The sequence below is a fragment of the Podarcis pityusensis genome, assembly GCF_964106645.2.
Source record: "Podarcis pityusensis genome assembly, chromosome: 9".
Lineage (NCBI taxonomy): Eukaryota > Metazoa > Chordata > Lepidosauria > Squamata > Lacertidae > Podarcis > Podarcis pityusensis.
In genome coordinates, this window is record NC_138034.1 from 62,408,447 (window position 1) to 62,421,028 (window position 12,582).

At 46.8% G+C, this 12,582-nt stretch overlaps 1 protein-coding gene across 2 annotated transcripts; it reads right to left on the bottom strand.

Moving 5' to 3' along the window:
• Positions 1–1,249: 1,249 nt before the first annotated feature.
• On the bottom strand, positions 1,250–12,196 carry LOC308485224 (uncharacterized protein). Of its 2 annotated transcripts, XM_081020772.1 has the most exons (6): positions 12,120–12,196; positions 10,869–10,959; positions 9,434–9,484; positions 4,232–5,068; positions 2,409–3,325; positions 1,250–2,330 (listed from the first exon to the last, which is right to left on the bottom strand). In XM_081020772.1, exons 2-6 carry the CDS (start codon positions 10,926–10,928, stop codon positions 1,772–1,774), a joined length of 2,424 nt encoding a protein of 807 aa, XP_080876898.1. In that variant the 5' UTR covers positions 10,929–10,959; positions 12,120–12,196; the 3' UTR covers positions 1,250–1,771. The 2 variants fall into 2 exon arrangements, with proteins under 2 accessions (XP_080876898.1, XP_080876897.1); XM_081020771.1 differs by having other exon boundaries at positions 1,250–3,325.
• Positions 12,197–12,582: the final 386 nt, after the last annotated feature.

Sequence of the window (12,582 nt, forward strand, 5' to 3'; positions counted from 1 at the left end):
CTACCCAAGATCCCATTTTGGATTTTGTAATACACAGAGCTGTTTTGAACTGAGGAATGAAGGGGGGTTTCTTTGGAAAGCACTGCTGGTGTGCTTGATTCTGCAGGTCCGCAATACCTGCTCAACCTGTCCATTTGTATATACAGTGGTACCTCGGGTTAAGTACTTAATTCGTTCTGGAGGTCTGTTCTTAACCTGAAACTGTTCTTAACCTGAAGCACCCCTTTAGCTAATGGGACCTTCTGCTGCTGCCGCGCCGCTGGAGCACGATTTCTGTTCTCATCCTGAAGCAAAGTTCTTAACCCGAGGTACTATTTCTGGGTTAGCGGAGTCTGTAACCTGAAGTGTATGTAACTTGAAGCATATGTAACCTGAGGTACCTCTGTAAATCTACTCTATCTTTCAAAGGGAAGCAGAGCTATCCCTCCTGACCAGGGCTCAGGAAAAGAGGAACGTGAAACAATATGTTTTTGACATACTTTGGAAAGTTCAGGAAATGTAAAAAATTCCCCTAGCCACCAACACACCAGTAGTGGTAGGTTCAGCTACTTACATACAAACCCCTAAATAACTCTGAACCAGCTTACCTGGGGGGCGGGGTGAATCTTCCTACAGTCAGCATATGAAACCTGTTTAATTTTGCCATTGCCTGATGATTATTGGCCTGTGGTAGCATGGAAGCAGGCTTTTTCATTGGTGGTGCCTGTGTTGTGGAATGCCTTCTCTGCTGAAATATTAGAGGTCCTATCAACATTGGCATTCCACCGGCTCTTTAGGAAGCATTCCCTTGAGTTGAACTTGTGATTTTATTGTTTTAACTGATTTTTAAATGTATATTAATGTTATTGGATTGATTTCCTGTTTGTGAACACGTTAAAAGCCAGTTGGGCATGTAAGTGGCCTATAAGTTAAATAACAAGAACTCTTGTTGTTCTTGTTCAGTTGTGGCGCTCACTGAAATGTGGCTGTACAAGGCTGCAAATTGAAAATACATTTCCTGCGACCAAATGATGTTTATATAAAGTAGTATATTTACTCATGTACAATTGTAAATAGGAACTCAACCACTGGATTCAAGGCAAAACACGATTGCCTCCTGCACAGTCTTAAATTGATGTGGCTCAATAGCATCCCTTTCTCTGATTTCCTTTTGAAACAGAGAGTAAAAGCTGGGTGGGCCATTCCCAAGAAAAATATATGAAACAACATGAAAAATAATAATTTATTTTACAGTTTACACACAGGGCACATTTATAATCTTCTAAGAACCATGATATTGAACAAGTAAACCAAAAAAAACGGGCCAGGTGGTGTTTACCAGGAATTCTATTTGCAATGTTTCATTCACACATGCAAGTCAGGATGCTGCAGCCAAGTAATGAATAACACTTATAAGAACCAACCCTGGAGGTCTTTGATGAATGAACATGTGTATCAGAACCTGGGCTTTTGTATCTGTTTACCAACAATTGAATACCCATTGTGCAAAGGCATATAATTTATTGCAACCAAAACTGCAGCACTCAAAAATGTATAAACACAGCATTTTTGATCCCCTGCGACTATAAGGACTGGGGCAGCTTTCCTGCTAATGTGTCCCCAATTCAACCTTGACCCTGATCCTAATCACACTTATACAGAGATCTTGTGGTGGTAACTTCCTGACAAATATGTTTCGGCCTGTTGGCTTGGCTTCTGTGTCATTGTCCAGTCTTCCTCCGCCATCATGAGCGCTCCCATTGCCGTAATTTGATCCTTCCTCAACCTTGCGTTAATAATCACTGGTTAGGTCGTTGCTCTGACTGCCTTCACTTATGGATTCACTCTCAGTGTCTCCACCTTCTGACTGAGCATCACTGTCACTCTCCTCGCTTGCTACAGATTCATCGTCACTTGCCATTTCCGCTGTATCTGAAGCACCGTCGCTGGCAGCACCATTTTCCGCACTCAGAGGTGCACTCTCACTATCGCCGTCAGGTTGGTTTGCCGAATCGCTCTCACTTTCACTGCCCGTTAACTCACCACCGTCCTCGCTATCAGTGTCTGACTGGCTGCCATTTTCACTGCTCCCCGCTTGACTGCTACTTTCGCTGGTGTCCGATGGACCACTGCTGTCACTCTCGCTACTGCTCTCGGATGTGGCGTCACTCTCACTGCTGCTATCAGATTCGCTGTCATCCTCACTGCTGCTTTCACTCTCACTGCTGCTATCAGATTCACTTTCACTGCTACTGCTCTCACTGCTGCTATCAGATTCGCTTTCACTGCTACTGCTCTCACTGCTCTCACTGCTGCTACTGCTGCTGCTGGACTTCTCACTCTCACTGCTACTCTCACTGCTGCTTTCACTCTCACTGCTGCTATCAGATTCGCTTTCACTGCTACTGCTCTCACTGCTGCTGCTGGACTTCTCACTCTCACTGCTACTCTCACTGCTGGACTTCTCACTCTCACTGCTGGACTTCTCACTCTCACTGCTACTCTCACTGCTGGATTTCTCACTTTCACTGCTACTCTCACTGCTGGACTTCTCACTCTCACTGCTGGATTTCTCACTGCTACTCTCACTCTCACTGCTACTCTCACTGCTGGATTTCTCACTCTCACTGCTGGACTTCTCACTCTCACTGTCACTGCTACTCTCACTCTCGCTGCTGGATTTCTCACTCTCACTGCTACTCTCACTCCCACTGCTGCTGTCGCCCCCACTGCTGCTATCCGACTCACTCTCACTGCTGCTTTCGTCAGCCTTGCCATCACTTTGGCTGCTACTGTCAGGCCCACTCTCACTGCTGCTCTCAGACTCACTTTCTCCATTGCTTTCTGACTCGCTCCCACTGCTGCTATCAGATTGACCTTGGCTGCTGTCTGGATGGCTGTCACTGTCGCCGCTGTCTGACTGATCGTCACCCTCGCTGCTCTCCGGCTGACTGTCTTCGCTGTTGCTCTCGGCCTGCTCACTGCTCTCGTTCTCACTGGCACTTTCTTCCTCTTCTCCCTGAGACTCGTCTTCTGAGTCCTCCCCATCGCTTGCCTCACTTGACGCTTCTTGCTGGCTGCCTTCAGACTCAGGGCTTTTGTCGGGCTCGTCCCCTTGCATGAGTTCAGAACTCAAACTATAAACGCTATTGCTCTCGGCTTCGCTGGTGTCCTCGTGGTCACTGGCATCCTCTAGGCGACCTTCACTGGCGTCCTGAGAGCTGCTTGCATTGGGAAGCCCATCCATGGCCTCTCTGTTGTCAGGGGTCCCATCCCTGCCAGTATCATTCACATTGCTGCCATCTGCGTGGTTCACAACTGATCCGTTACTGCTACCGCCAGCGCCCTGGAGACCAAAAGGAAAGGAGAATGCAAGCAAATCCCAAATGAAATCATTCAGTTAGCAATTCCATGAATGGATTTTAAACTGCAGGCAGATGGGGGGCCCTGGTGTAGATTGAAGGGGCTTGAACCCTTTGCCCCCCACTGGAGCCCAACTCCAGACTGGGCCCATGCACTTGCTGTTTGCAATTGAGGGAGGGAAGCTCTCATTAGAGTACAGTGGTACCTCGGGTTACATACCCTTCAGGTTACATATGCTTCAGGTTACAGACTCCGCTAACCCAGAAATAGTACCTCGGGTTAAGAACTTTGCTTCAGGATGAGAACAGAAATCGTGCTCCAGCGGCGTGGCAGCAGCAGAAGGTCCCATTAGCTAAAGTGGTGCTTCAGGTTAAGAACAGTTTCAGGTTAAGAAAGGACCTCTGGAAAGAATTAAGTACTTAACCCGAGGTACCACTGTAAATGGGAGCTTTTGCTGCAGTGCAGGTAGCGGGATCTGGATCAGGACCCACAACCGAAGGCAAAGGGGCTTAAAGCCCCACAACAACCCTTCCAGATGGGAAGGGAGATTTGCCTTCATTTTTTGTTTTGTTTTTGTTTTGTAGTGAACAATTGTCCACTAGGAGAATGGCATCTGAGAAGAGGGTTGTGCTAAAATGGTATAAAGTGGCAATTCCAAGCAGAGAAGCAGCTGCTGGGAGGCAGTGCTAAACTCTTCCCCCGGCTCCAACTTTTGGTTCCTGCAACCCCTCCCTCAAGCTGCTCTACTGCTCTACTTATTTCTAGTCTCAGAGTGCAGAAATGAGAGGGGTGGCAGGGGCAAAGGCAGGGCTTGGCAGAATAGTTCAGCGGCCTCCTCCCACCTGCTCCTTCTCTACTTGACATTGCCCCATCATGGGTCCCAACTCACCGTAGCAACACCCTCTGAATCTAGAGTGTTATTCTGTTTCTTTTTGAGGCACAGCTCCACAGTTCCGTTGGTTGCAGCATCTCCACCAACATCTCTGTCATTGTCGCAAGTCTGATTGCTATGCTTCCCTCTCTCATTTCCCCCCAGAGCTGTCGTGTCTTCATCACGTCCATCCCCCCAGCCATCGCTAGAACCTTCTTCACTTGGATCTCCGCCATTACCACTGCCAGCTTCATTAACATCCGCCCAGTGAATGCTTTCTCCATGGACCATATTTATCATAGATGCTCTTGTTATAGTTCCTTCAGGTGCAGCATTTGCATATCCACCTCCACCTGCACCATTTAGGCCTTGGATGTTGTTACTCTGGTCTCCTGGGGTGCCACCATATCCTTCTGCAACCATGTTACCAATGTGGTTTTCCTTTCCATCATCATTTTGAGTGACTGTCGAAAGGTCTGTTCGGATGGTATAATCAACACTCCCATCTCCAGTCCCGCGACTGGCATCACTTGAGTTTCCACCTTCCAAGTTACCCCTAAGGATTCCCTCTCCAGTAACATCCCTTTCTCTGCTTCCATTTGTTGTGGCATGACTAGGGATGCTCTCAGGTCTTCTGCCAACATTTCCAAGAGCATTCACTAAATCATCAGCTCCATTGATTATATCTCTTTGTGTGGCAGATTCGATTCTTTCACATTCTTCATGGCCAACATCTCCTCTGTTGATGCAGCCAGTGGTATTTCCACTGGTATTTCCACTGTTTCCACTTTCATAAAATCCCTCGTCATTCTCTGCACCATCGTGTTTGCTGGTATGGCCCACGTTTGATTCATCCTATGGAGAGAAACACATAATCAGGAAGCAGGAACTGAACAGAAATGAACAGGGAACATAGGAACCTGTCTTACACTGAGTCAAGTCATAGGTCCTCCTAGCTCAATGTTGTCTCCACTAGCAGAAATGTTAGAAACAGAGATATGAAAGCTAGGAGCTAAAGTGCACCTTAAACCCAGGTTATGGGCACAACAGCAAAATGTCTAGGCACACTGTTTTATAATAAGAATACAAAGCTGAAAGTGAATGAACTGCAGCTAAAATCTTATGTTCATTTTTCACATGATCTAGTCCTCACCAGAAGACTGCAAAACACAAAGCCATGCTTCCCTTGCCCGCCTCCCTAATATTCTTAAGAGGGTCTCTTCTCCAGTCTTCAGAGAGTGGCTGGAAGTGGGGAGGCAGAAAAAGGTCCTCCTTTCCTTCCACTCTGCAGACAAGCCCTGGATTCTTCTTACGCCCCCTTTCCTTCATATAAATATATCTTTCTGGCACCAGAATCAACACGTATTTAGGGCCTATTTAGGGCAGAGACACCCACCTTGAGTGTCCAGTTCACAAACCTTACTGTATTTTTCTGTGTATAAGATGACCCCTAGATCTACTGGAAGTCTAGCGGGAAGGAATTTCTCCTCCCACACTCTCAGTACCAGCAGTGGCAGTTTTAATGTGAAATCTTAGGCGCAGTACTGCACCCAAATCTCAGAAACTGCTCGTGTTTATGAAATTCCCTGTCACAAAACGCGCCTAGAACAATATGTTAGTTTCTGTTTGCCACTGAGCAGCTGCTTAGAGTCACAAGGCTCTGTTTACATTCCAGAGACAGTCCAAGCTATAGGAAGTCTCACGGGAGAAGGGAGGCGGATGTGACATACTGGTTTCGCTGTTCCTTTGCTCCTTTGTTTCAGTTGCTCTCTGCTCTCACAGAGAGAGGATGTCTGTGTAGTAAGAAATAAAGCATTGCGATGTAGCCATAAATCTCATCACTTCTGCTGCTTTGAAACTCTGCTGAATTGGGGAACGTGCCTTGGAGCCTTATCAGAGGCTCAGGTCGTTAATTATTCGTTGGAGGGCGATTCCGAAGGACTCGGCCGGAAGGTGAGCTTTATCAGCTTGGCCGAGTGGAGATTCCGGCACAATAGGAGTTTCAAACAGTGATTGGCAGTGGCCCTCCAGAGTTTCACTGGACATTGCTAGTCCTACTTGGAGATGTGGTCCGTGGCAGTCATGTGACAGGAGGGCTTGAGCCTACAGAGGGCCCAGAAAGATGTCAAACAGTTCCTGGAGGCAATGGGGTTGAGGGAGAAGGGAAACGTATCCTAAAAGGCTTTCCTGAATAACATCGCTGTGATGGCCTGGGAATCTGATTCAGAAGCTGAACCTGAGGAGTCCCAGCCTGCACAGGAGTCCCTGCCTCCAGGGCCGGCTGAGCTGGGGCAGGGGCTTGAACCTGAAGGGCCCTCACCTGTGCTGGATCCTCAGGAGCAGACACCAGCTGAATCCGCTCTGGCTCCCGAGGTGATCAAGGACCCATTGCCTGCAGGTGCTCCTCTCCCAGCCCTGTCAGGGGAAGGTGAGGTTGCCTCTGGGTCCAGTAACCATCCAGCCTCTCCGGAGCTGCAGAGGCTCAGGGCAGAGAGGAGGAGGGAACTAAGTTCTCACAGAAGGAGTGCTCGCCTTAAGGCCAGGAGAGGCGAGTCACCTGTGGGCTGGGACCGCCCCTGGCCTCAGAGGAAATAAAGGCCAGTCAGCCCAGTCCCAGGTTGCGGGAGCAACATTGTTGGTAACCTGTTCCTGCCAGCACCCTGTCCTGCTCCTCCAGAGTTCCTGACCATGCCCGGCTCCGCTTCGCCCTTGACGGACAGCCTCCATACCCTCGACCTAGGACCGGCCTCAGACCATGCCGCACGGTAACCCCCCCCCCTCCCTGGGACCAGCACAAGATGCCAGGGTTGAACCAGAGACCTTATGCTTACAAAGCAGCTGTCCTACCACAGAGCGGCAACCCTTGCTCAAAGAAAAGTGGGAAGACTCCAAGCAAGAACCATGCAATACTCAGTTGAAGGCTGGCTTTGTGTTACTGAGACTATGTGGGAAAGAATTGACATTGCACCATGCGGTGGCAGTCATAATGTGGTCCGTGGCAGTCATGTGACAGGAGGGCTTGAGCCCGCAGATGGCCCAGAGAGATGTCAAACAATTCCTGGAGGCAATGGGAGTGAGGGGGAAGGGAAATGTATCCTAAAAGGCTTTCCTGAATAAAATCACTTCCAATGAGAGAGGGCTTGTTGGAGTTGCCCAGGGAGAAAATTCCATATTGAAGGTGCCACGGTGGAAAGGGTCTCACAAACGAATCTGATGCAAAAGGAGACTGGAACCTAAGACGGTGATCTTAAATCAATGCAAATAAATAAATAGGTCTCTTTGGGGGTATTTCCTCTACATGCCACTTCAGGGAGCCTTCTCTACCTGTGTAGGTCCCTCGTGTGGTTTAGAATCCTGACCTTCCAGGGTTCTAAATTGTGGGGATCTGCCACAAGCAGGGAATCCTCCCCACGGCAGAAAGTTCAGCCCCCAATACATGGAGGGGCAATACAACTGTCAACAGTGATGCTCTGAGGGGGTGTGGCTAGGGAGGGCCCTCCCCTTCTTCTTGGAATAAGCCTAGCACATGGGTAGGCAAGCTAAGGCCCGGGGGCCAGATCCAGATCCAGCCCAATCACCTTCTAAATCAGCGTGTTTTTAACATGAATAGAATGTGTGCTTTTATTTAAAATGCATCTCTGGGTTATTTTTGGGGCATAGGAATTCATTCATTTTTTCCCCTCAAAATATAGTCCGACCCCCCACAAGGTCTGAGGGACAGTGGACCGGCCCCCTGCTGAAAAAGTTTGCTGACCCCCTGGGCTAGCATGTCTTTAAATGCTTTTCAGAGCAGGGTGCCAACCAGTTTTCAAATTGCAGGATGGCCAGAGGTGATCTAACCCTCTTAGCTATCATTTTCAGAAATCTACAGAGGAAGAATAGGTTGCCTAAATTTGGGGAAGATGGGTTTGTGGTCTTCTGTCCATAATCCAATTGCTCTTTCAATTCCTTTTTTAAGAAAACACCAAAACCTGTCTATCTGTCACATTCTATTACCCATTCCTATAACTTTTCAAGCAACATATTTGTCAATGCATTTTCAAAAAAACCTTTTCTAACACATTTTTTTTAAAAATATTCTGCTAGAGGTCACTCCCCGGTGACCAGAAATAAAAGGAGTTGACACGTTTTGCTTGACTGCTGTTGATCTTGCTTAGCCTTAATTGACAGCGACAATGGTGGGTGGGTGGGCTGTTTTCAAGGCTTCAGGCCACATGCTGGCACCTGTGACAAGAGCTAAAACGGGAGCTTAATTTGGCACAGACAGGAAAACCGCTGTTCTTTAAATATTAGTTTTTCAGGAAGTGCCAAGTTAGGCCTGGGCGGAATGTCAGATTTCAAAGGAGTGCAGGATCAAAACGACACGGTTGGGTGTAAAGATAGCATCACCTGATCGTCTTGTTTATTTCACTGAGGAATAGCTGCCATTATTAGGCTGCATACACAGTATAACATTTAAAGCACTGTTATAACGCTTGGACAATCATGGTTTCCCTCTTTCTAGGGAACCCTTCCCCGTTTTGCCTCTGCCACTGCCCAACACTGGTATGTAAGAAGGAATTGTGGTCCTCAGACTTAGAATAATCCAAATGTTCACCACTCCATCTTAATCTGCAACAAACCAGCCAGAGTATTGTGGGAGCACAGTAGGGTCGCATCCTCACCATGCATTTAAAGCACTGTTATATTGCTTAAACAGTCATGGCTTCACCCCAAGGAATTCTGGGAGATGCAGTTTGTTAAGGGTGCTACAAGTTGTTAGAGGATATCTGTTCCCTTCACAGAGCTACAATGTTCAGAGTAACCCAGGACCAGCCCAATACATTTTGGCACCTGAGGCAAATCACAAAATGGTGCCTTAATCCCCCCTCCCCACCTCCAGTGCATGAGTGAAGATCTACATCAGGAACAAGGGAGGAATAAAGAGCTACATCAGGATCAGTTGTTCCTGTGGATTCTGCCGCCAGAGGCGGTTGCCTCACCTTGCCTCATGGGTGGGTCAGCCCTGGAGTAACTCTCTGCCCAGGCTATACCTTATGTGCTATGTTGCATTTGGAATGAGAGAGTTGGGCTCCCCATTTGCTCATAGTAGGGGGCAATATGGTTAAGCCCTTACTAGGAGCAGTGGATCTTGAATACATGTCAAAGGAAATCTGAAATCTGATTCAACTTTGCAGAATCAAATCACATAGCCAAGAAATTTCGCAAAGATGAACTCACCTGATTTCTCCCGATGCTACTGTTGTTGTCCCTTGGCTCACTCTGTGAGAGCTTTTAAATCAGAAAACAAAGTTGAAAAGGCAATCGAAGCTCACTTTTTTAAAATTAACCAACAGAGAATATCAAGATTGGTGGGTTTTTTTGGTCTGATGTGTAGTGGGAATTTATGTAACGACACAGAAAATTCTGCAAAACGGGAGGAGGGAAAGATTTAAACTAAAGAGGCTATGGAAAAAGGACCAATTTAATTTGAGAATGTCCCACCAAAAATAATTTGCATTTGTAATTTGAGTCAATTCTCTCCTTAATAAATTTAAAAAAATAGTCCAGTAGCACCTTAGAGACCAACTAAGGTTGTACTGGGTATAAGCTTTTGTGTGCAGGCACTCTTCTTCACATACACGAAAGCTTATACAGTGGTACCTCTGGTTGCGAACGCTTCAGGTTACGAACTCCGCTAACCCAGAAATAGCTGCTCCTGGTTGCAAACTTCGCCCCAGGATGCTAACGGAAATTGTGTGCCGGAGGCATGCATGCAGTGGGAGACCCCATTATCGAAAGCACGCCTCAGGATAAGAACGGTTTCAGCTTAAGAACGGACCTCTGGAACAAATTAAGTTCGTAACCAGAGGTATCACCCTACCCAGTACAAACTTAGTTGGTCTCTAAGGTGCTACTGGACTATTTTTTAATTTTTTTATTTTGACTGCATCAGACCAACACAGCTACCTACCTCTCCTTAACACGTGCTTCATAAGAACTGCTGCTGCTGCTCAGCAGAGAGGGCTTCCTCTTTTAACTTGTTTTTAAATTTAATAGCCTTTGAAATTCTTTTTTTAGTGTTTCAACGGTTTTTCACTGGCTGTAAGGGCACTTGGTGGGATGTGCCTAGGAGGAGAGCCATGGGGGAGAGCAAGGGAGGCCCAATTACAGCGGTTCTGGGTAGGGGGAGGTATGGCTTGGGAGGAGGGGCAGTTAGTGACTGTGCTGGGTGCCAGCCTCAGCCTCTCCTCCCTCCTAGGGAATTAGGGTTGTCATATCAGCAAGCCCTCAAGTCTGCAACTGCTGCTGTTGAATGCCAGGCTGGTGGCTTTTTGCACATGCTTTGTGAGCCCTACTGCAGCGTGAGAAAGTTTCTAGGCCACAGCGTGCCTTGCGTGTGCAGAGTTGCACGTGCAGAGTTCTGGCCTGTTGCCGCGTTAATGACGCCGCTGCTCAGACCCCATGCTGGAATCTTCCACGCATGTTTCTCAAGCAACTCCATGCACTGTTCACCTGTCTTTAAGTACAATGTGCCCTGTGAGTTCTTCTGCCCAACAACCGTTGCTTTCACGTAAGAATATATTCCCTTCCATCTCTGCATGCGCCCATTTGACGGCTAATTCGTGCCCGTGGACATGTCTGACATATACGCAAGCCATTAAGAAGAACTTACTGGGGCTGCCCAGGCTACGGCAACAATGCAAAGAAACACAATTGTTCTCTTCATCTTCATAGGCAGGCACAGCCTGACCTTACAAATGGGGCTGCAAATAAACAGATCATTCAGTGAATTATAAATCCAAGCACACATTGCTACATGTACCATGGTGTACGCACTGCTTAGTGTATTGTTCAGGTGTAATTTAATTATCTTCAATTTTCCCTTTCTTTCTTTCTTTCTTTCTTTCTTTCTTTCTTTCTTTCTTGTAGTAGTTTCAATGTCAGATGAGGAACTGGAGCCCAAAGCTCAAATCCTCATTTAGCCAAGAAACTCACTGGGGAGTTGCCCACATTGCCATTTAATATAGATTTGGAGCTTATACATTGCTTCCTCCAAAGAATCCTGGTAACTGTCGTTTGCCTCTCATAGAGCTATAATTCCCAGCACCCTTAACAAACGACAGTTCCCTGGATTCTTTGGGTGAAGTAATGTGCTTTAATGTGCTTCGCAAGTGCTCTGAATGTAAGGTCTGTATGCAACCAGTGAGGAGGAGGAGGAGGAGAATAAACTCTCCTGCTTGCATTGTTGGTCTATTAGCTCCACCGCTGCCCCAAACAAGACTAGAATTATTTCCTGCATTGCACTTACAAAGCTTTGTGGCACAGGCTAGCCTTTTCTAAGCAATTATAATTCGAGAAACTTCCTCTGTTGTAATTGAAGACTCTCATACGTAAGAAAACATCAATGCAAACAGTGTTTTCTACTTTTCCTTTTAACATGCACGTGGACTGGAGAAGATGAAAGATCTGGAATATTTCCCTAAGATATGTGGGGGGGGGGGAGAGAATATTAATATATATTAGGAATTCTACATTCAAACTGCAATCTATTTCTTGCAACCCCTTTGGAAACCCAGGGCTGTTTTTCCCAGCCAGAACTTGCCAGAACTCAGTTCCAACACATCTCAGGTGGGCACCATCGGCATTCTAAGAGAACAAGTGAGGCATTCATGGTGAGTTATCTTTTCCTAGAAAGATAACACTGAGTAGACCAGCTGAATAAGAAAATGATTCCTGCTTCCTCCTAAGTCATCTCACACTTTCACCCATCTGGGTGATTCCTAGCGATGTTTCATCTTATAGTTTGATTCAGATTAGGCAGTAGTCTACAAAGCCTTATGCTACAATGAATCTGTTAAGCCCGAATGCACCTCAAGACATTTTTAAATAGCAAAACTAACCAGCTGACACAGTGAGTTCTTACCTTGACCTCCAAGACAGACACTATCTTCTGGACCTCGAATCCACCTCACCGACTCTGGACGAAGCTTTGCCCCTCACCTTTGAACCTGCCTGAAATTTAAACTCCGATTGGGGAGGATACTAACCAATCATTGCTCTCGGGGCGCTGCAAGATGGAACTTTGGTGGTGAAGTACATATTAACCACCCACCTTTCCTTAACAGGATAGGCTTTCAGGGGCCCGAAAATCAACTTGGTTCCAGTGTGACTAGACTGCTTTCCCTCCACTTAATTAAAAAGTTCACATCAAGCCACTATAGCCTCTCTTAAATATATAGAATCAGCCGCCTGCAGACACGGTGACCCAGACATTTCTTTTCCCATTGTGGTCATTTTACTTTATAATCTCCCAACTTTCCCCGGTGAATAGCTTTAATCGACGAAAAACGCACTTTGCTTGGGATGGGCATTAATTACTCTTAACA

Excerpts from the sequence above, each read along its gene's own strand:
- LOC308485224 (XM_081020771.1), bottom strand. The coding sequence starts at position 10,928 with ATGAAGATGAAGAGAACAATTGTGTTTCTTTGCATTGTTGCCGTAGCC. Across the intron at positions 9,485-10,868 it reads CCGTAGCCTGGGCAGCCCCA|CTCTCACAGAGTGAGCCAAG; the intron begins GTAAGTTCTTCT and ends CTGATTTAAAAG. Across the intron at positions 5,069-9,433 it reads GTAGCATCGGGAGAAATCAG|GATGAATCAAACGTGGGCCA; the intron begins GTGAGTTCATCT and ends TTCTCTCCATAG.